The sequence below is a fragment of the Schistocerca americana genome, chromosome 1 (assembly GCF_021461395.2).
Source record: "Schistocerca americana isolate TAMUIC-IGC-003095 chromosome 1, iqSchAmer2.1, whole genome shotgun sequence".
In the NCBI taxonomy this organism is placed as follows: Eukaryota; Metazoa; Arthropoda; class Insecta; order Orthoptera; family Acrididae; genus Schistocerca; species Schistocerca americana.
The window spans coordinates 547,043,888-547,069,394 of NC_060119.1; the positions used below are offsets into that span (position 1 = coordinate 547,043,888).

A 25,507-nucleotide genomic window follows, 5' to 3' on the forward strand; every position below is an offset into this window, starting at 1 on the left:
AGAAAATGCGATCTTGGCATTCAAACAGACTGGGATGGAATACCCCCTAAAGTTATTAGAGTAGTAGACAACATAACTGCACACCCACAAACTCAAATAATTAGTATTTTGAAGAGGGCAGCTTCCGAGAGGTACTGAAGCACACTGAAGTTAAAACCATTTTCAAGAATGAATTGAGAGATGTAATGGGACATTATCACCCTATCTCAATTTTCCCAGTTATATCTAAAATATCTGAAAGTTCCTCCTAAAATCCAAAATTTCATTACAAAATACTATTCTAAATAATTAGTTTAGTTTTCAACAATGTAAAAATCCCATGGATGCAGTTCTGCTGAGCAAATAATACTGTTAGACCAGAGAAAGGTGACAGGGATCTTCTACGACCTCACAAATGCTTTTGATTCTGCAAACCCTCTTTATTTACAAACTTGACTAATACAGCGCTGGGGGCAGTGCCTTACAATGGCTGGAATCCTATTTATGAAAAAAAAAAAAAAATCTAAAAGGTAACTTTACTTCAAAAGGGGAAAATTATTATTCTGAATGGACAATAATATCTCAAGGTGTCCCACAAGGCTCTTAGGTTTAAATCTGAATGAAAATTTGACCTGGAGGGCACACATTGATAGCTAGTTAAGGCACTCATGTTCAGAAAAAAACAAAACACCTTGAGTGACGAGAGATAGGACATTCATATTCACAGGATATGCACATTAGTAGGTTCTGCAGAACTGATTAGGGTTCAGTACGTGTCCTGCTGCCTAATAGGCACAAGGTCTGCCATGGGCCCTGATGATTTTTTCCATGCGTGACAGCATCAACAGGTATAAGGTGCAAATTGTGTCCTGCAGTATAGCCATCCAAGCCGCATTCACCTGGTTCCAAAGTTCATCTGTAGTAGATGGCACTGGGTCATAGTGTTGCACCTATCGTTTCACCATATCCCACACATTTCGATTGGCAACAAGTCTGGTGATCTGGCTGGTCAGGACAAAAGGTTGACATCCTGTGACACCAAGAAGGCATGTATTCATGCATCATCATGTGGTCGTGTATAGTGCCGCTGAAAAATGGCATCTGGGAAGTAGTTCAGAAAGTGTGTGGCTATGGGTCGCTGGATGTCATTCACAAAGGTTACACTGGGCATAGTGCACTGGACATGCACTAACTGTGATTTGTGGTTGTACCCAACAGCACCTCGCACTATAATGCCTTGAGCTGGCGCTACATGTCCTGTGTGAATGCAGTCACTGAGATGCTGCTCCCCATGTCTGTGGCGGACAAAAATGCGAACATTGTTTTCAAACAAACAGAACCTGGATTCATCTGGAAACACTATCTGATGCCATTACTGTCCCCAGTGACTTCATTCTATACAACACTGCCGTCTAGCATGTTTCTGTACATTTGTCAAAGGAAGGCAGAGAAGTGGGTGGCATGCATGCAATCCATGTGGTAGCAAAAGGTGACCGACTATCACCCCTGATAGTGTATGATGTGTTACTCTGCTCCACTGTTGTGCCAGAGCTGAGGAGGCTGCAGATCTGTCCTGCAATGCCAGTCTGATGAGATGTCAATCCTCTCCAGACAGATGGCATGGGTGGTGCAACCTGATCTATCTTGTCATGTTGTATGGTTTTCTGTGAACCATTCTGCACACACCCTTTGCATTTTGTCCCACATGAGTAGTGATTTCCCGGATGGATGCATCACATTCTCTCAAGTCAATAATAAGCCCTCTTTAAAACCCACTGATCTGACACTATGGTCCATGCATACATCTGCGAGGCATTCTGTCCGTCTGCTCAAGTCACACTGATCGATTACCTTCGGTTTATAGCGGCAACAAGGGCCGCAGCCACATTGCATTGGTAGGTGGTATGGGGCTGCGATATCGATGTTGACCTGAAAACCGCATGCTGACGTGGTTCTTATATTAATCATTTCTTCAGAGCATACTAATGTACATGTCCTGTGAATATCAATGTTGTATCTATCGTCATTCAAGGTGTTCTGTTTTTTTGTGAATATGAGTGTAAATTGAGCACCTTTGTATTCAAGAAGCACACATCAACAGCAACTGACTTCAAAACACTGAAAGTAGCGTGTACAAGTTAACTTGGAACTATTATTATGTGTGGTGGTAATTTTTTTTTTTGGGAGGGGGCAGGGTTTGGGGGGGGGAGGGGGGGAATAAGTAGTCTGCTAATGTAATGTAGTGACTAAACATACGGGGGGGGGGGGGGGGGGGGATCATTCAGAATAGGTGCACTGCATATCAATTTCGTCTATTGTTCGGAAAACTTCAACAATAACTCTCCAGTCCCTTTATATTTATGAGATTATTATCTTTCTGAATACCAAACAGAAATTTAGAACACAAGAAACAAAGAAAAGTTTCTGTTGCCCACCCACAGCTATAAACTGCAGTATATCCACCCAGATGCCCCGGCAGCTCAGTACACAGGAAAGAACATTTATAATAAATTAAAAGTAAAGGGAACAATGTAATGCAGATGAAGTTAGGCCCACTTAAAAGAAAGTTAAATGAGGCACAGGTACTGAAATGCTATTATCTGGTGGGTGAATTCATGCAGAACAAATTGGTAATTTGTGACTGATACAACTTGTCATATGTCCCACTAAGTGTATTTAAATGTTCACAGAAATATCATTTAAGTATTATATTATTTATATTAATGTAAAAATTATTGTAACTGTTATGTAAATTTCTGACATGTCACCTGTACACAAACCAAATGGATTGTAAATGTATGCTACAAGATGAATAAATCACAACTCACAATTCTGCACTGTTAAGGTTTTAAATCAGCAAACTGGGGCTGGTTTTGGTTTATAAACAGAATTTTATGGACAAGATACAATGAAACTGCTGTTACATTGGAAGTAAAGTACTGCCAGATGGCATAATGTGCTGAAAGAAACTGAATAATATGAATAATACAACAAAATTCATCAAAACAGTACAATGACCCCATTTGGAAATTTTTGTGTGGGAATCACTACTGATAAACACTGTATACATTTAACACACTAATTTGATACTGAAAATGAAACTGCTTTAGGTAAGAGCTAAACTATCAGTGTAATTAATGGGTGAAATCATAAGCAGATTAATCAACAGAGATGTGAATGATTTTGGTTCTTGTGAGTTAATGAGCATTTCACTCATTTAAATATATGGCCGAAAGTCAGCCTACAGGAATTGTGAAATGAACCATGTTGCTCAGGATCATGTGCCACAAAGAGCACAGATTCACCACGGGATGGGGAAACTCACGGGTGTCTATTGTCTATTGAGGCCTAAGTGCTGTAGTGTGTGAGTGAGACAGATGAGAACCTACATCATAGGGAAACCCAGTAGAAGCCATTTGTGGCCAAGGAGACATAGCAGTGTTAAATATGGCAGACCTAAGATTGGCCATAAAGGGAAACATTTATGAAAACTATTTAATTCCATAGTAATGCAGGGAATCAAGCCACAGTAATTTTACTCTGATATCCTCCATAAATTTTCATGGTGATCCCAATAAAACTTGAATATTGATCATATATATAAGTGTTTAGGATTTACTGTTAAAGTGACATTAACAAGTTTTGTAATAAAGACCTGAATGCTAAAATCTGAACACTTCGGTCAATCTTAACAATTGACATTTCATACAGAAGCACATCATTACAATGACAAACCCTGTAAATATCACCTCTGTAACTTTATTTTTTTTAAAAAAGATATAGTAAATTTGAATTATTAGTATTTACAGTTAAGCATCAAATCATCATTTTCTCCACACAAAACATACTGAATGATGACAACATAACGCCTTATTGAATCTTTAGGTAATAGAATATTTGTTGTAAAGATTAGTGCATAATAGTTACTTTTGTTCTTTATTTATTTATCAGAAAGCACATTGGTGCAAGGCTACTGGCCGTGGCATTCAAAGCTAAGAAGGAAACTGTATTAACTTTAAGTAAAAGAATTTAACATTTATTATGTAGTGGATATAGGATGTGAAAGTGGTCAAGCTTTGATTATTTAAATATGTTAAAATGTAAAATAATGTAGAATAAGCTGTAATCAGATGGACAGGTTCAGGAAAGGGAACTGCACTAGTCAGTTGAGCGAGTATGTTCCGCATGTGGGAAATGCAGCTGGGGATGGGCAGAGGGACAGTGCTGAGGCAGATGCGAAAGTGGACAGTTCAGATAGAGACACCAAAGGGTACAGTTCAGATTGAGATGCGAAAGTGGACAGTTTGTCTCTAGGCAGCTAGGAAGTGAAACAACTTAGAAAATTTCGCATTGTGCGGTATCGAGGGACTTAGTCTCTGAGTGGTGAGCAGCCGTGCGCCTTGTGTGTACTCTTAACTTCTCGTGTAGATAACTTTTATTTCGCGACGAGATTGTGAATGATTGAACTGTGTCAAATGGATATGCGCTCGAGAGTAACAGTAACTCTAAATACGACCACTTTCACTATTAGTTTGCTTTCTGAATAAACACTATCCTAACCAAATAGCAACTGTGTGGTCTACATCATTTATGGGTTGTTAATTTAGTTCCCGGTATTATTATTACTGTTGTTACATTTTACATCAACTTTGTATTTTGCAAACTTGCCATCAGCCAGACAATTTATCCAAAGGGTCACAAGTGTGTAATTTAGGGCGTGTAATGCGACACATGAGGTTCAGCCCCTACACAAGTTTGAGCCAAGACATTTCAACAAAGAGGAACTGCATGTGAGCCCGAACATCTTCGGGATGTTAGTTCACGTTCTCTAGGAGTTAAAGGGCATTTCACTGATCAGCAAGTGAGAAAAGGTTATGAAAGAGTACATGAACACATTTTTCAGTCTATTTGTGTAGCAAAATCAAACAGCAATAAACAATTTTTTGGTGGATAAAATTGCAGTAGTTTTTCACAGTTATTTTCTCTAACTTAAAGAAATAAATTTTTGGGGACACGATAAAATATTTGCATCATTACTATTAAAATATCTTGAAATATATTGCATGGTATACTGAAAGATAAAATTGGCTACATGAAAGCCATTATCTATCTATCTTGTAGACTGCCAAGTTTCTTTACTTGCATTAGTCCAGAACTAGATCTTAAGATTTTATTCCCCATTTCGAACCTGTGACAATTTAGTTTTCTGTCATGTCATGGATAAAATAATGAAACAAAAATATATGTTGGCGCACTGAAATTCTTCCTTCTTTCCCCAGTTAGCAATAAGGGATATATATGTTTAAGAAGAGAGATTTCTGCACAGTATGTTAACAGTAAGTTGGCCAAACAGCTCCCTAGCTCTGAGTCTGTAGAAGTCTAAAGGTTTCTGTTTGTGCTCATTCATTTTTGGCTGCAGCCAATGTTACCTAGCTGATAGTACTGTAGCCACTGTTACTTGCTGTGTTACTGTGTTGTACTTCACTATTTCATACTGTTTCATTTGACTTTGATAAATGTATGTAATGTTGCATTACGATCTCTATTAAACATGTCAATACGCAAGATGATTTCAGTTTTGAATACAAACAACATTCAAGCAATTTTTACCTATGCACATCATGTGTTAAAGTGCCTGCACTGCAGGAGGCAGATGGAGCTTGTTCTCCTTGCACTTCTAACCCTGCCATGGTCTCCGTAAGGGCAAGGCTTCTTCTGTTCTCCAAAACCCTTGAGCATTGGCCACCTTATAGTTAACACATTATATGTGTCAAATACAACAGCACTATGTAATGTACTGAACATATATGTGATGTAAGGTCATTTATTGTCTGGACTTTATATAAGCATGTATTGAATATGAGGGGTGTGTGTGTGTGTGTGTGTGTGTGTGTGTGTGTGTGTGTGTGTGTGTGTGTGTGAGATATGTATAGCTTTATTATTTACGTCTTCAACAACTCATAAATGTACAGCAATTAGACCAAAGTTTTTTTGATAATACTCAGAACACAGAAGTAACAGAAAAAAAAGAAGGTTAACAGGCCGGCAACAGTTCTGAATTTCGTACAACAACTTTCGCTTCTACAACGGTATCCAAAATTAAAGCAACAAATGGGTATTTTGTAAGGTTATGTTTCTTTTGCCACAAAATAGTGTAAAGAAGTGATGATAAAGCAGAAACAATGTAAAGAATACAGAATGTAAACAACTGCAACATGCATAATGGTAAACAAAAATGTTCTTAATTTTTTGTAACTTATGGATTTGCACACACATTCTGACCACTGATTAATGCGCTCAGTATGGGGTGTGACCACCTCTAGCAACAATACAGCTCTGACAAAGATGGGGCATGTTATGAATGATGTCATCAACCTTATACTGAGGCAATAACACCCATTCTTCTAGCAGAGCTGCTCACAACTCTCAGAGTGATTGGTGGATGCTGATGTGATACAACTTGTCTCCCCAGTGCATCACAGACATACTCCATGGGATTTAAATAGGGAGAGCAAGCAGACCACATCATGCGTGTAATATCTTCTGTTTCCAAGAAAACATCAACCACCCATTCGCTATGAGGTTGAGTATTAAAGTCCATCAATACAAAGTCTGTGCACACAGTATTTCACAACAACCGCTTTTAATGTCCCAAGATCTTGCTACGATACCTGACAGCAGTTAACCCTTGCCAGTTCTTTTTTACACCCGTACAATTTCATAATGAGGTGTTTGAGTGGTCAACAAAATCCCTGCCCCTCCTCAACAATATAAGTCTCTTTTCCATAATGTTTGGGCGCCGAAATCATGATCCACATTACCTCCAGAAACAAATCCATTGAGAATCACTCTTGAGACCATCTCGGGAATAATCTGTGAGAACAACATCGGGCCACTGTTCGACCATCGACATGGCATGGCGACAAATCCATTCTAGACGTTCCCGTCTACGAAGATGCATCAGAGGTACACATACATTAGGTCTCCAACAATAAAGGTCACTCTGCTGAAGCTTTCTGTACACATTTGCCTTGATATATACCAAGGCGGTGCTGTTGTGGCCGTACAGCCAAATAATGGTCCTCTCTTTCTGATGTGACACGTGGTCGTCCCTCCACTGGTCTTCGGGATAAAGTTTCAGTCTCTGTAAACTGTTGCCACAATTGATAAACAACAGAACGATTCACATTAAGCCATCAAGCCAAATCGGTCTGTGACTGTCCTACTTCCATTCTTCTGAAGACCCTCTACTGCAGAGTCTGGTTGGTGTCTTCTCTGTGCCATACTGCACCCTCTGTGTCTGTGTGCCCAGTGTAAAGTAATCGACCATCGGAACTAAGGTTTATCTAAAGCGAAGAGTATGATACCACACTATACCACGTAAGGTTCTATAAACAATTCTTCAGTTATTTAAGAAACCAGTATAACAACCAGTACAACAGCAATTGTGGATTTGGAACTATCTGGCAAACACTACCCTGTTAGACAGGTGTCATGACATCATCATTGGGGTGGTTGTCAGTTGACTGCAATGCCATCTTCCATGCACAACACATCTGTTGACAGTTTTTATGGTTATATCGTGAATTAAACACACAATGGGGAAATAGTGGTCTGTTGTTTTAATTCTGGACACCAGTGTGTTTGAACATTATCAGTTTCCACATGTTATTGGTCAAGCAGTAAATTTTAGTTTACATATTTCTTCCTTCATAAATAATTTTTTGACATCTAATTCGCAGCTGCTTAAGTATGTAATGAACCCTTCTATAAGACACCATAAATCATTCTGACACACTACGCACCAAAAACTTTTGCATGAAAATACATTAATAGCACAAAAATATTTTGCCCGGTTCAGACCATGTGTGTCCTGTTTTTCTTTTACAATCTCTTTAAGAGTAATGTTTTGGAATGAATTACTTTCATATTTTATGCATTTATGATAGGAGTGTGAGTAAATAATATAAAATGGTAACAGAAGCAAAGTTCTACATGCTTATGATAAAAGGTATATACGACTGAATTTTATTTAAAACTTTATTAAAAATTTGAACAATCATTCTGATACATGTGGCTGGTTTATCACAGAGAACGAATGATTTAACAGCCATTATGAGACATGAAAATAAACCACCCATATCTAACAGTTTAAGCAAAAGTTCAGGCAACATTCAAGTCTCTAACATCCATTCACTGTTTTTTAAATTACATAGTACACAACTATGTAAATTTCTGTTCTCTTTTCTGAACACTATCAAATAACCTAACATTGCTGGTGCACCACAAATCAGCACCTCTTTGTTCCTGTAGTCTGTGGCTTTATATTATTGAGCAGTCAATTATTCTTAGTACTGTATGTGCAATTTCTTTTCATCAGAGTGACCAATAAGGTTCAACATAGCTTTCTAGTAGGTTTCACTTGGTGTAATTTTGTGCTTCCAGAAAATTGATCTCCTTTTCCTGTGCAAGCTTCCTTCTAAGATGTGAAGTGTCAGAATGCAAATAGTATGGCACACTGCATTGTCACATGCCCTTCAGAAGCATTCCTTGACTTCATTGTCAGCTTTATCATTCAAACAGCTTCCTGCACGACCTGGTACCATTTTGACATGCAAACCACAAATCTGAGCATATTCAGCTGACGTCTGAGTAGTGACACAAAGGGGAGAATAATTTAACCTTATCAAAATATTACATCACAAATCAGATGGAGTATGATGGTTCACCAGTGTGTGTGTGTGTGTGTGTGTGTGTGTGTGTGACATGCACTACAGTGCCTGTAGCCAGCTTAATACCCTCCCAGTGGATGTCGTCAAATATTCTTAAACAAGAAAGTTTGCCTAATATGTGACTGCATAATCCCTTTCCTGAACATACCATTGTTTCAGCCACTGTTGCAAGTGTCCTTTGTAAAACATAAAACCCGTATCTTCTGCTCAAATTTCCTGTCTCCATAATATCAGCAACATTTGATGAGAAGAGCTTGAAAGACTGGACCCAGAACAGAAAATCATGCAAATGTCCACGTAATAAGTAACATTCTATGGGTCTCATGTTGATGCTATTCTTTCAATTGCTATAGAAAGAAATCTGACACTTAATACTCTTCCCTGTGAAACACAGTTATTTTGGGAGCATTGGTTCAAAAACACATCAAGAACTCTACATCAAAAGTATTGTTTTCTCAGGAGAGATTGTAATATAATTGAGCAAGGACCACAAAAACCCCAGTCATGTATTTTCCATAGAATAATATGTTTCAATGTAGTATTATACACTATTTTACAGGGTGTCTGGGCTAGAGGTATACAAAAACATTTGTTTTCATTTCAGTACCTATTAAAATTTATAACTTTATTTGTCCAACATGGTGCACAGAAGCTCAAACATTTTTACGCGTGTTGGTACAGTTCAATGGGGGCATCATTTGTAGCTCAACAGAGAGCGAAACAGAACTCCATTTCTCGCCGTATGTCCATAAGCGTGACAGGTATTATGGTCTCTACTGCAGCATAGATCCATTGTCTCAAATGTACATCTTGAACCTTTGTTCAGTAAACAACGCCCTTGATAAAATCCCATGCACTGACATCCAACGAAATCAGACTGGAAGACAGAGAGGGCCAGGCCATGGACTCCCCCTTCCAATCCATCGTTTAGGAAACATCTCCCGGAGAAATGTAGTAACAGCACAGTGATAGTGGGTTGGGGCGCCATCCAGCTGGGAAATGATGTCGAGAGGCATTTTTGGAAATGCATAGTTCACCAAGTCGAAACAGGAGGCCCTGTCATTTCAGACCCCATAAAAAAAATGGACCAATCATAAAATGTTTACGTAATCCCAATTGCACATTAACTTTTGGTGTATCCCTTTTGCATTCAATCACTTCTCCTGGAGTCTCACATCTCCATATTCGAAAGTTACATCAGTTAACTTTGCCTCGGACGTGGAAGGTAGATTCATCAATGAACAGCACTGAGGTAGTTGCCTTTGTCTAAACGATACAACATTTCAACAGAAAAATCACACTGCCTGCAGTATTCCTTAAGCTTAATGTGATGCAAAACTTGGAATCTGTAACCATGCAGCTGGAGATGTTTGTGAACAGTGTCATGCACCATTGGATGAGGGACAGCTAGTTCCTTACTTGCTTTTCTGATAGACTTACATGGGCTTCTGGTGAATGCTTCCTGCACACAACCCACAATCTCTTCATTCACATGAATTTTAGGATGTTTTCCAACATTTGAAATCAAACTTCGCATTTCTCAAAGAGTTCTGTCTCACTGACAAATGGACCTGTGTGTGGGAGAATCCACATTCCATTGACTTCTTGCATGCCACTGAAAAAAGGTTACACATTTTTAACTCTGCTAACCACAGCACACACTGTACCTTTCATTGTGGAGTCCACATGTTGACTGTCATGAGTATGTCTGCCTGCTGCACAAACAGGATTAGTGTGCATGCACCATATGACTCAGTGCTGTTCATGAGATGGTGAGGATCACTTCTTGAAGCCATTGCTGATGATAGCCAACCTTTGCCACTAATCCCCTCCTCATTGACTCCCATGCTTCTGCTGATAGTGTGAAACTCTTAATAGACATTCTGCATCTCTTGGCTTATGTTTGCATTTTCACACTGTATGAATGAAATCAAGTCAAAGTGACATAGGACAACATCAATGTGATAGCTAGAAAGACAAGTGATTAAAGTAACAGAATCAAAAGAATGTGGGATATAAAGAGGGCAGTTATACGAAAGTGACAGAAAGGCATAGTTATGAATTCACTGAACTGGGGCAAGGGGGTGTTAAACAACATTACTGAAATATACTGCATTGTCACTGATCATTTCCTGTTTACTTTGGTAAACTGGATCAAAGTTGTTGCAGAAAACCAGTCACACAGTTTTACTGCATAACTTTTTTGATGAAATATTGGAGTTAGGGTTTAAAGAGATTAATAGAAAAGAAATTGAGGCAATAAGTTTCTGAAGTCTAAGGATTCATATGGTTGTCAGATGCAAAGTACTACAGAAGATTTCTGCGCCATACATTAGCAGCACAATTAATTACTACTGTAAAATATCTTTTAAGCTATGTATTTCCCTATACAGACTTAAAAATTCAGAAGTGAATCCTGCGCACAAAGAAGAAGAAAGAGTTGATGTTTGTAACTGGCCTATCTCTCTCCGACTACTATTTTCAAACATATTCTAAAAGAAAATTTGCTACAGCATAGTTGTCCACTTCCCTGTGCACAACTTGCATATTCACAGTTCAGATTTATAAATAGTTCTTCAGTTGACATTGACAAATATTCCTTCTTGCTTGAAATAGTACAAGACATTGATAAAAAGATGTAGCCATTTTCATGTGTTATAGCTTTTAATAGTACATACCCATGTTGCACTGGTATGTTTTCTCATATCATCTAAACACCTTCTACTAAAAATTTCTTTCTTGTTCTGGGATCTAGTAAAGAATTTCCCTGATCCAATCACCATCCAGTCATGCAGCTATGTTACCTGCCCACCTCCATATCAGTTTCATTACTTCTGATATTTTAATCCAGTTTCTTTCTACAACAATCTTATTTATTTTTCCCATTTCTCCTGATAATTCCCAGCCCTTTGCTCAATGAGCAATCCTTAGTTTTTGTTTAAAATTCACATCTCATCACCAGAACTCCAAATTTATAATGTGCCTTGACTGAAAATTTTGCTCCACACACATGGGAAACTTCAATTTAAAAAGTGATTTAGTTTACTGAAAATAATTCAGGCCATATTTGACTCTTCTGAACATTTCTTTTTTGTTCATCCAGAGAGTGTCTTCAACAGCCCTAAATACAAAAACTTGGCAACCAGTTCTATGGTTTGTTGGTTTGCATTACTTTCTTCCTGATGTGTTTATTCTATACAATTTTAGCTTACTTGAACTGATTCTCAGCCATATTACTGAACTTTATTATTTTAGGTCTTCAATTCTTTACTGAAGTTTACATGCATGAGAAGCGAAGAGGACAATGTAATCTGAAAAAAGTGGTTCAGATGTAGTCCATTAACACACATGCCCTTTGTGTTTTCCTTATTTAAGATTCTGCAATCTTTGTCTAGGGCTACTGGGGACAGATGGATTGATATGGAATCTCCTAGCCTGACTTACATTTCAGTCCTGATTACCTTACTATCCAAATGCAGTTCAATGGAAGCTATTTCATTGATATATATATTCTTCAGCACTGCAGTATATTGCTAAATAAATCTGAACATAACATAAAAATGGGTAAGGTATTCAGAGGTTTTCAGTCTTTGAGAGTTAAGAAGTGGACTATTGCTTTCAATGTTACATGACAAGAAATCAAACAGTATACGACAAGGCTATTGTAAGCTTCCATACTACAGTCACTTCTCTTCTTACTATATACTACCGATTTGTCTTGAATTGCAGCAGGTATCTCTAAAACTGCTTTGCTTCCAGAGGATACAAACAAGACTTGATACAGTTCAGGAACAGAATAATATGACAATTCACAGAGGAACAATTCTTCATTCACATCTCATGTGCTGACTTAATTCCAAAATTGAATAAGGTGACAGTGTGGTTCAGGTATTAGGAACCGCATTCATTTCTTCACTCAGATTTAAGCCTTCTGTGGTTTCTCTAAAACATTTAACACAATTGCTGGGACAGTTCCTTGAAAATGCCAGGACAGACTTTGTCCTCGTTCAAGGAGCACATCCTTCTGCAATCAGATCTCTGAATTGTTTTAACAGCAACAATGTTGATAGTAACATCAAACAGGATGATTTCAGACACTGGAGGGATTTCGAACAGTATGGTTTGTTTGCTTTTTCCTGCTGTATAGCAACAAACTGCCATTCATTTTCACTTCCGCGTGCCTGTGATTTTCAGCGCCAGATTGTATTTATCACGCTCTGCAATTCTTATTTTGGGCTGATTGTTTACCTATGTAAATATCTGATGAACAGTCTCACTGTTGAAAGCTCACACAACATTGCTGAGTAGAAACTTTCCATTGTTGTGACTGGTGGGACAGTATTATAACTTCAATTGTCAACGAGCTCAGTAGCCTACAGCAAGGCGACATTTCCTATACAAGTTTGGCAATTTTTTGTGTAAAGTTATAAAATAAAAACAGGTTTTACAAAATTGTGTATTGTGGGGGGTGGTTTCAGACTGCCGAGGACATATAGAAGCAGGAAAGGTGCTAAAGGATGGTGTAATTATAACCCGGAAGTTTTAGATAAAGCTGTTCACAATATTCTGTGTGGCAATATTCTGTGTAGTTTGTACGAAAAACCTAGGTCAACCTTACAAAATAGAGTGCAGGAAATGCATCAAAAAAATTGGGACTATGATCAGTAGTAAATAAGGAAGAAGAAACACTGAAGCACGGTAACTTGAGGGCTGCACATTACGGATTTCCTTCCATGCGGCCATTTGGGCTGTCTTTCAGCCTTAACAGGGGTGGCTGCCAGGTGTCATGGAGGACTACAAAAGTCAGCAGTTTTCTGTAGTGGATGTCAGTTGGGACTAGCTAACCCATCATTCCAATCAGTTGTGGCTGTGACCTATTGTACCTTCGACTTTGCCATCTCCGAGCTATCTGGGCGATGGGGTAGGTCACAGCATTGTTGCATTATGAGAGGCTCCCAACTGTGACAGTGTGCTCACCCTCTGCTGTCCAAAATTATTGTTATGATATTCAATACTGGACTGCTGCATGGCATGCAAATGCAGGTGCACTATTGTGTTTGCCAGCAGGACCAGATCTGGAATTCTACCGACAGGAGGCTCTTGATTTTGTCTTGGATGGTGCCTTACAGCAGACTTTGCTAGATTTTCTTTTGACAGTCACCTGGCCCGTTTTTCTAAAAAACCATTTTAGCTGTCCAGATGGGTGACCAGAGCATGCTTTTTCAGGAGTGGATTCAGTGTGCCAGAAGATTTTTCTCTTGTGTGATAGACTCAATGCCATACAAGCGGTCCTCTTGCTTGTCATAAAGGAGCAAAGCTGTCAAGTGGTCATCATTCAACATCTTGTATGGGCTTGCGCAACCTACACACAAAACCTGGCTACTGCTGCATCAGTTTCCCCAAAGCCCTCTTTTCCCTGCTCACCGTGGCAGTCTCTGCCCCAAATAAACCAGTGGACCAACCGTCACCCCAGCCTCTGCAATCTTCCACCACTCCAGCAGAGCACGCAGTGTCAACATTGTCTCTTTCAATGATCAATCCACTATCTCGTTTTATGATAGAGGTCACGGCACAAACTGAGCCATTTTCAGGCCCAAGTGATCTATTGAGGATGCAGGCGTTTAGTATTCCCATCAGTGAACAGAAAGATTGATGCAGTGGAGCTGGTGTGGTAATTGCAACGGAATAGTACATGGCGGTGTCACAGAGTGCGTGGGTGAAGCATGGGATGGGCAAAGTCACTGAACCAAGTGTTTAACTGTTAGCAGTCCTAATGCTGATTTCAGTGCCCATGGACCAAGGCTTCACCTCACACAATGCTCTGTTTTCGTGTATTGACTTGTCAGTTGGTAGCACTGGTCATTTGTTGTTTTGCTCCATGCTCGATCTCTATGTAGTGTTTGGACACTCTGCCTTCCCAAAGATTGACTCACATTTCGAGTTTTGTCCCCTATTCTTCCTCAGCAACTGTTGGTTTGTATAGCTTACATTCCTGTTGACAGTGACTGTTCCTGCATTGTCAAGCATTGCATACATACTAAAGAAAGTAAACAGTTCAACATTGCTATCATGTTGCTTGTGATAATGGAAGATTGGCCGCAGTCACAGGACTGAAACAGCTTATACCATATCCTGTCTGGTAGCTGTAAGAGATAGCTATACACAATGCATTAGTGCCTTAAGGGATGCCGACTTGAAATTGACATGTTAGTCAAAATTTGCCAAAAGCTTATTGCAATACAGATGTCACACCAAGAAACAGACAATGACTTCTTTTGGACAAACTGGTATGTCTGTGAGTTAGGAAAATACAATGACAGTGTTCGTTACAGCTTCCCTTTGTCCCAAGTCATCTATTGTCAACAGCCTAACCTACACAGTGGTCTAGACAGTGGAAAGATACCAAATATGATGCAAATGCACATATTACGACATGCTGATACTTAAAAATACACGATTTGGGCATATGAATTAGTGAAGAACATGTCTCAAAGTTTTAAGCAATACACACCTTAGTTAGTATGAGGTACCAATAGTTTGCTTCATACGCACTATTTCAAATTTACGTTGAGTTTAAAGGCCTTCAATCACAAGAGATGTTTTTATTTAAAGGACTATGTATTTAGAATGCAAATTTTTGTTATTTTTACATGGCAATTCCCAAGGGGCTGCTCAAGTTAGCACTTGTAGAGATTTAAATTACTTATAATTTATCTTGTAAAAACATAAATTAGATTTTCTTTCACAAGTTAACATTACTAATAACTGGATGTATGCATTGTTTTAGATATTTATATTTTTTCTAACATACAGGGGGACAAGGAAGGAGCCTTCACGCGTGCACTATCTGAGATAAGAGACCGAGAATCATCTGTCAGATAATGCCGGCATCCCCCGGAAATGTTGCAATAAAAGACAACGGTCAATCCTTCCAACACCGGAAAAGCAAAAAGAATGGGCCCTTCTCAGAGCCAACTCTGACGATTGCAAGCCTAAACGTAGAGGGTATCACCAAAAACAAACAACAAATCATATCACAACTTTGCCGCACACACAAATGGGACATACTGTGTATACAAGAAAGAAGGGGCAATAAGACCAGAAATAGAAGGAATGAAATTAACCGTAGAAAATCCACATCCTAAATATGGCAGCGCTGTCCTCACAAAACCTGAGATGGCCATAATATCAACTAACAGAACTACATACAATAACATAGAATTACTGACTGTCGAGTGTAGCACCTTCACCATAATGTCAGTATACAAGCCGCCTGGAGAGAAGTTCAACTTGACTTTGCCGCCAAACTTCAACAACCAGAAAACACAGTTCATCTTAGGAGACTTCAACTGCCACAGCACATCATGGGGCTACAAACATACAGACGACAAGGGACATAAATTAGAGCAGTGGGCGGAAATAAATACCTTATCCCTGATTCATGATCCCAAGCTACCATGCTCATTCAGCAGCAAAATCTGGAAGCGCGAATACAACCCTGATATTTGTTTTGTAAGCGCAAACGTGGAAGACCGATGCTTAAAACTGCATATGCACCTCTTCCTAAAACACAACACCGACCTATCGGAATCCAAATATACGCTGCTTTGAGAACAACGAAAATACCATTCCGCAGACGCTTCAACTTTAAAAAAGCTAAATGGACAGAATATGCTGTGGAACTGGATGCAGAAATAGAAAACCTACACCCAATTCCAGAAAATTATCAAACTTTCATAGAGACCCTCCAAAAGATTTCTCGAAGACACATACCCAGAGGCTGCAGAGAGCATTTCATCCCAGGTCTCTGACGAATCAAAGAACATCGTGAAGGAGTACGAAATGCTTTACGAACAGGACCCCTTTAGTGAAGAAGTAGTCCAATGTGGAGAAACACTAATGGAAATGATTAGTGAATCAAGACAAAGGAAATGGGTCGAAACTCTGGAAAGAATGGATATGACCCACCTTAGCAAAGTCGCTTGAAACTTAATGACGACTTTGGGACAGCTAAACAATGCTCTTCAGTAACACCCAGTCAAATTGCCCATCAGCTCCTACTAAATGGAAAACCCAACAAGAAACGTCAGAAAATAAAAATAAGCAGAATTCAGAGTCAACAGTCAAGCATGTTCAAAATACCATTTACCATCAAAGATCTTAATCATGGAATGAACTCAATGAAAAACGGGAAAGCAGCGGAAGTCGATGATATATGCGTGGAACAGATCAAACAGCTCGGACCTAGTGCCAAGCAATGGATCCTGCAGCTCTTTAATCATTGCTTAAAAATGTGTAAGATCCCAAAGATGTGGAGGAAATCAAAGGTAGTGGCGCTACTCAAACCTGGGAAAGATGCAGGTCAACCGAAGAACTACCACCCAATAGCACTCCTGTGCCATCTGTACAAACTGTATGAATGAATAATCCTAAACCGCATAGCAAATATCACAGACCAAAAGCTCATTCCCCAAAAGGCTGGATTCAGACCCGGGAAATCATGCACCAGTCAAATCCTAGCACTCACATAACACATAGAGGAAGGGTTTGAAAACAAACAAATAACAGGTGTAGCATTGGTGGACTTGAGTTCTGCATACAACACCGTCAACCACAGAAAGCTCATGGAAAAACTGTACTGTACATTTAAGGATCATCAGTTCACAAAAATCATTGAATCTCTGCTGCAAAACAGACAGTTCTATGTAATGCTGGACGGAAAAAAAAAGCCGATGGCGTCGACAAAAGAACGGTCTCGCCCAGGGCAGTGTGCTGGCCCCCCTACTATTTAACCTATACACCAATGATCAACCAACACCGGAACGTACTACCCATTTCTTGTATGCCGATGATCTGGCCATTACAGCGCAAGGAAATAGCTTCGAGGAAGTAGAAGGGAAATTAGAAAGCTCGCTACACGTAATGTCTGAATACTATAAAGAGAACTCCCTCAAACCAAATCCACCGAAGACACAGGTTAGCGCTTTCCACCTCCGCACAAAACAGGCAAACAGGAAGCTGAACGTCACCTGGAATGGCAACAAACTGGACCATACGGACAAACCAACATACCTTGGTTTCGTGCTGGACAGATCACTGACGTACAGATATCACTGTGAAAAAACCTGCCAAAAAGTTGCTGCCAGGAACAATATTTTAAGAAAACTGACAAATAGTAAATGGGGAGCTAGTCCAACTGTATTACGAACAACTGTTCAAGCACTTTGCTTCTCCATGGCAGAATATGCATGCCCTGTATGGTCTCGATCTACACGTGCCAAAAAAGTCACTACAGTCCTTAATGAAACATGCAGGCTAACAACAGGATGCATGAAACCCACTCCACTTGGGAAAATATACAAAGCAGCTGGATTCTCATCTCCTGAATCCCGAAGAATTGCACATGAACATACAGAAAAATTTAAACAGATTTTCGACGAGCGCCACCCGCTGCATGGTTCTTCATGTGGACGTAGCATACTTAAATCCCGCAAGAGATTTCTTATTAGTGAATTGAACGAGCCTCCGAAGGACTACCCTGCCTCATGAGAAATACAGCAGTACATCAAGCTGGAAGATTTGGAGAACACTGAACCGCATCAGAACAGGCGTAGCACCAGTTAAAGCGAACCTAGTCAAATGGAGCTTCAAGGACAAAGGAGACAACAAATGCGACTGTGGTGAAGTTCAGGATATGGAACACCTTCTACAGTGTTCCATCTGCCCCACAAGATCTACCCCTGACAAACTATGGCTCGAGAAGAGAGAAACATTAGACTTGGCCTGACATTGGGCTGAAGGGTTTTGAAACAAATCTCTGGACACGAAAAAGTAAAGTAAGTCTAACATACACAGGTATTCAAAATGGTATGCTGTGAAAGAAAATCCAGTTAAATGTGCAAAATATGTGATCTGACAAAATAAATTAACTGGAATGCAAGTCTTCACAACTGTTAACAGAGACAGATCATTGGAAAATACCTTCAAAACTAATGACGAAATAATATGTTATTCCTTTCGCTGCTACGCCTGTATTATATTAAGTTGCTTCATGTCAGGTGCTACACTCACATTTACACAAGTAGTTCAATTTTAAATTTCATATGTTATGCTCATTTTAAATTGGTTCTGGTATTGCTATGCCCTGATAAGTACTATTCTCTTAAGTCTGTTTATGTCACTAAGCTTAAAAACTGCATTATTGTACAGTGCCATTTATTGTTGTACAGGTATTGATGTGTACAGAATGGCATCTTCATCTTACATTGGTCTTGGTGAAATAGATGTTTTAGCGTTGAATGAGTTATTTAGCATCTTGGAAAGTGAAGATGAATGCCATAGTTCCAATAATGTAGATGGTGATATAAGTGATAAACAGGCACCAGTAATTTTTCATTATGGTAACGCACATTTGCGTGACAATTCATATGCTGGCAATGCAACCTGTGCCTGTGCGCCATTTATGTACAAAAAAAAAGAACAGTGAATTTCATCTGAAAGTTGATAAGTTTAGTGAAACAAGTTCTGGTTTCAAAGAGACATTCTGTTCTGTGAACAATGAATCTGAAATATTAAAAAATTTTGCATGTTTTGTTGCTCAGGAACTCACAAGTAAAACTGCTTTTAAGATGAATAGATACTTTTAGTATTTGATTTTTCATACAGGTCCAGCATTGTCTAGGGTACAAAAATGAAAAGACACAAATTCTAAAGAAATTTACTTGTTTTTAGCACTAACCTTGCTAATTGCTAGGAATAGAGAACTAAGTGTGAATGACTGTTTGTCTACTGATAAATTGCTGCAAACTCCAGTTTTTAGTGAACAATGCTGAGAGACCACTATTTATTGTTACTTAGATTGCTACACTTCTGTGATAATGATAAGCCCGAACCAAATAACAGACTACAAGATACCATCTTACTTCTGGAGATATTGAAGCAAATATGTTTTTTTGTTTGTTTGTTTGTTTTGGAACCATATACTTTTTATATATAACTGCATTCGATAGTTCTTGAGAAGACAATTACAAGTCATTAATGTTGATGTTGAAATCTGTTGTAAAAAAATTGAGAAATGTCCTAAATTGTGAGACCACGGTGGCTGGAAATGGAATTTGCGGTACAAACACAACCACGCAGGCACCTTGCACCAGGCTCCTTAGCTGTATACTGTAAGGTAGGCATGCACTATGAGGATGAATCTTTATTTCCCCTTGAACAAACATAGACCTAAATGCATGTTCACCTACGAATGTTGTATATGGGAATACGAGATAGGCTATAATCTAGCGCATCAAAAAGGGCTTAGGAAAACTACTTCACATTTGTGTATCCTCACAGGTTTACACGAGCTGAAACAGAGAAATCAACTCTTCATTATTAAAGGATAAAGAGGTGTTATACACTGCAAAAAGCAACTACTGTATTAAATTCTAAATGTTAGGATGAAGATTTGACCTATCTTTTCCTGTATGTGACTGTGTGCGTCTTGAAGGTAAAATACATGCTGTCGGACAACTGTCTCTACCTAAGCTGCTCTAAATACATCATATGGGATGAATTCATTGAACTAAATATTTTACTCAAAATACTTTCATGACCACCCATACACCGCAAAATAAATATTTTTCTTAACAAAATGATGGTTCACACTCAATGAATGTATGTGCTGACAGTGTTATCAGCTACGTGCCGTGCACGCAGTCAACTTACTTGACATTGTAATGAAATTTCATACACATGTAAATGTAATAAACAATTTACTAACACTGATTCGGTGAACGCTCAAATTACATAACAAATTTTGTCTTAAAAAAAAAAATAAAGAACAAAATTACCTCTACAGGGAGGAAAAGAATAAATAACTTTATTCTTTACTGAAGCACCTGTTCAAACTGTTGATCACGGACTGGAAGGCACATTTACAATCGGCATTCAAAAGAAGAGTGAACAGATACAATTACAGTGGATGATATGGTAGATCATGCACTGGCGATTTGATGAAACATATTGTCTGGCGTAGTTGGAGTTCTGTCATAGACTGCATCTCTAAGTGCTCCCCAAAGAAAGAAAAAACCAAGAGGAGTCAAATCGGGGGACCTCGCAGGCCATTAGACAACAGAATTTCGTCCTACCCAATGTCCAGGAAAGTTCTCATTTAGTATCTGCGGTGCAATATGGGACGAGTGAGCTGGACAACCGTCTTATTGCAGCCATATACACTACCGAATATTCAGCGGTAGCTCTTCTAGAAGGAGCAGCAGAAGGTTCGTCAGAAAACGTGCAGTCTAATGTCCATTTAGAATGCCCGAGATGAAGTAAGATCCCACAATCTAATTTCCTATGACAATGCACCACATGTTTATGCTCCATGCCTGCTGATGTTGCACCTGACGAAGCCAGTGTGGATTTTTAACTGTCCAGCAGAGCGTGTTATGTGAGTTTACATTAGTGTGGGTAGTAAACATTGCTTAATCAGTAAAGAGCACACACTGGAAAAAACAGACAGTTGTCTCTCAGCTGCTGAAGGGCAAACTGACAAAATTCTGTATATAATAGAGTGCCTGATGAGGTAACACATGATAGGGATGGAAATTCTCTCAATGCAGGATGCAAAATACACTCATCTGGCTGATTCCTCATTCCTTGGCAATACATCTTGTACCATAGTGCCGATTCATTAGGGTCATAGCAAGAACAGCTTCTTTGTGTTCTCTGAGAGCTGTAGTCTCCTTTCTTGTCCTCTTTTTGACATTCAAGCAGCCTGTCCGCACTGGCATCTCAATAATTTGTGCAATTGTCTGCCGCATCAGAAATTGGTGATCTGGATAGACAGCCCTATATCACTGTAATGTTTTCTATGGCATTTCTTTGAAATTCACAAAATAAAAGTGGTTTATCTAACTTCTCCTCACTGATGTACACGTTTGCACACAATGAATGCTGAAGCAGAAATGAGCACTCTGTTATGCAGACAAAAAGTAAAGCAGGCAAAAGTGTTGACCTTCTGACACACTGTAGCATGAGAGCTTTATTTGGCGGTGTTTGCACCTCTAATGTCAATTCCGGCAGCCACCGTGCTCTCAAATTATGACATTTCTTGAATTTTTATGACAGATTTCAATGTCAATATTAACAAACGCTAAATCACTGCAATTGTCTTTCTAAGAGCTATTGAATGCAGTTATAAAAAGTACACTGTTCCATCCAGTGCTTTTTTCCTAAAAAAAAAGTTTGAGGGTACTTCGACATTGGATATAATGCAGTGAAAATTACTTATAACTGAAGGATAGGATACCACCCATCTGCTTTTAGCCATGACGTTGATGTAGCGGGAGCGCAGAGACATCTATCGGTAGCTCGGCATTTGAGCGTACGCATATCCGTTTAGCACTACCATCGCCCACTATTAGCGGGCGTGCAAGGGCACTACATGCTTGTTGAACTGGTTGCCAGCGATTCAGCTGTCGAGAACAGTTGCCGCAGCTTTGAAATGCTTGAAACAGTCAATGACGTCACTTTTCCCACCAAAAACTGCACTGGTATCGTTCGTATTGCAATTACCAACACGAAAAAATGAAATAAAAAATTTACGTCCGTGAAATAAATCATTGGCACTCTTCCAAGTTCTCAACACCATAAAAAAATTATTTTGCCGGCGAAAAAGTTTAGGCGTACGCATCCCCCAGCGTTCCCCCAGAAAAACAGCACTGGTTCCATAAAAAAAAGTACTTGTTTCAATATTTTCGTTGATATCAGTGCCAGAAACATTAACACATGTCACTCGACACACTAACATCTGCTGAAAACTGCATTTCGATATTGACCATATTCAGCATATATTAAATTGTAAAAAGTCATGCTGCAGAAAATCCAATATTAATACAGCTTTTTAGTTCTGAGATGAATTCAAATTACTGTATCCATATGAATGAGAGTTTATACGTTCTTTCTAGCCATTTTATTCATTAAAATGTATTTAAGACCGGACGTAACAATCTTTGCACTATATGTAAGCACTTCTTAGTTTCAAACCTTCTTGTAGATCAGCAACTTGTCTATGATTACCCACAAATTGATGCTCCCCACATTCAGTGATGTATTTTTCTAGTCACTTTATGCAATACTTTGTTCATCATATGTTTAACCATAATGTAAACAAACGCATGCTCAGCACGCTCAATGTTTGCTTGTAGGGTGCAGTGTACCTATACCAGATGATGCCACAACACCAGAAATAGGACCTACTTATGAATCAGTTATTTCATTGTAATTTTAGTATGAATGACACCATGAAGCACTTTAAAACATGGAGAGTCTTCACTGTTATTGCCAATCAAAATTTTAATTGTTCAATTTGTGTAGTTTTTGTTTCAAATCTCACTGCATAATCAATTTGTCTGTCCAGTTAGGTGTCCTTATGCAGCCATGTCCTCCGTATATACTATAAAAATTTGTTAATTTCCTTTATATTCTGCAGAGAAAAAGGCATGGAAGGCCATTTTTCACAAAAATCTGTTTCTACTCAGGTTTCTGTGTTGATTGTTTTACGTGCATGGGAAGATAAAAAAGAACACAGGTAAACTATAGATTCTTGAAATCTCAACAGTATGCTCTTACGCAATACTTTCATGGTGTGGATCCTAGCAATGAGAAGGGCAGCACATTTCGAAGTCAAATGCAACACAAAGGTGATGTGCGACCTGCAGTACAAACATATAATAATCTTACGCAACTGTACTCAGCAAGGTGTTATTTATGTTCCACAGGAAAGAGACTCCAATGTGGAGTAATGTTACTTCTGTGATAAACTTATGATGAATGGAGTATAATACTCTTGTGTCTTTGCTATTACAGTATCTACTTCCTCATTTTTTTCACTCCTAATTTGTTTTTATAAGTAAATATTACTATTTTTCACTTTTGCAGTGAGCTACATCTCTTCTTGTCCTTCAAGAAATATATGATAGAATATAAAAACCTTTTTTTAAAAATTGTATTTATAATTTACTGTAAATCTGCTGAGTGAATGGATCAGTCTTTCAGATACAACTTCTCACTATCAGACTTAATTATAAAGTGCACTTGACTCAAGACATATAAATGTTTTATAAATCTTATTTTGTATTACAGATTTAGAAGAATCACAAACAAGACATCACAGTCAGAATAAAGCATACTCATGATATCACATCATCATCATCATCATCATCATCAGACACATATATTTATAAACATGAATATATTTATGCCACTTAGTGGTGACATACATTATGTATTTATCAGAAAATCATACAAAATGTCAAAACATACCAGATGTAAGCACTGGTCAAGTAGTAGTTTTGACTACATGAAATTCTGAGCTTCAACACTTAACTGGCTGTGAATATCTGCTTCCTCCTTCGAGAATGATTGCATGCAACAAGAAAGTTGCAAAAAACTTCATCTGACAGTGAAGAGACAATATAATGTATGATACATTGAAATATTTGGTGATCCTCAAAGTGACCAGAATAAATGCATTCCTTTAAATATTCATATTTCTGAAAGACTGCAGAAGCAAATGTTTCAGGGAAGTAAGCACACTGTGGAGTGAGTACATGCAATGTAATAACTACTGCTTCCTAAGAACTATCACTCACAAGTCATGCAAACTCTGTGTTCCAAACATGGACAAGACCAATACTGTCTTATGTTGGGTGAGTTACACAATGCCTGTTAATTACCCATGCTGTGATACAGGGATAACCAAACTTGTGCAATGATTACAACATTTACATTTATTTTTTATAAAAAGTCAAAGACTGTGTGTGTGTGTGTGTGTGTGTGTGTGTGTGTGTGTGTGTGTGTGTGTGTGTAGAGAGACAAGCGGAAAAATACAGAGCAAATATGATAGTAAAAAATTACAATGTGAAAGGATTCATGCAAAGCAGACAATTTAACAACCAAATTACATGCTCAAAAACTAATGCGGAAAATATCACAGCTCACAGCAGCACTGCTCAGAAACAGAGATACTACAGTCTATTTTTACTATCATCAGATTGAGGGATTAATAATGATGAATAAAAAGGCCCTTCTGATTAACATTGCAACTTCAAGAATGTAGTCAAATACATACATAGTAACTACAGCTTGGTAACATACAGTATTTTGTACAATAACAATACATATGGTATACAAACACAAAAGGAAATAAAATTAGAGCCAAGACATTTTTTTCTAGCAGTGCTGTAACACAAGAGCTACCCAATTTTGCCATTAAATGGAAAGTCTGGTGTAGAACACACATCATCAGTGAAGTATAGATAACTACTCATCACACAGTTGACATGTTCAGTGGGCAACAGGCACATAAACAACATATAAATTTCTGTCAAGCCTTCAGGAAGTGTCTTCCCTCACATCTCTCTCTCTCTCTCTCTCTCTCTCTCTCTCTCTCTCTCTCTCTCTCCCCCCCCTCCCCCCCCCCCCCCCCCACACACACACAAATTAGGTGTGGCAGCCAACTAGCTATCATCCCAAATGAAAACCCACCGACAAACTGTGGCCAAGAGTAAAGTTGACCACCCAGTGGCAACCCACTGAGCACAACATTCTCAATTTCAATGGATGCTTCACAACTCATGTCTCCCACTTCGAGTGCCACCGACAGGATGGGTTCACCTGTGCTACACTTCAACCCTTCCCACTAACCCATCTTTCCCCTTCCCCACTCCTTGTTCTTCTTATCCACTCTGCCAGCAGGTTTGCAAAATAGGGTCAATGTAGCTGGCCAAGACAAGGTAGTTGTGATA

The 25,507-nt window shown here is 38.8% G+C and overlaps 1 protein-coding gene across 8 annotated transcripts in view; it reads right to left on the reverse strand.

Moving 5' to 3' along the window:
• LOC124605849 (sodium/hydrogen exchanger 7) overlaps positions 1–25,507 on the reverse strand; it is a 166,174-nt gene that overhangs the window by 83,115 nt on the left and 57,552 nt on the right. The window contains exon 16 of one of the 8 annotated variants that reach the window (XM_047137831.1): positions 10,471–10,627. The exons of 6 other annotated variants lie outside the window; for them this stretch is intronic. In XM_047137831.1, coding sequence (XP_046993787.1) covers positions 10,583–10,627 — 45 coding nt within the window. In that variant the 3' untranslated portion in view covers positions 10,471–10,582. Of the gene's footprint in view, positions 1–10,470; positions 10,628–23,978; positions 24,111–25,507 lie in introns of those variants that run through there. One more of the 8 variants, XM_047137804.1, reaches the window with a different exon arrangement.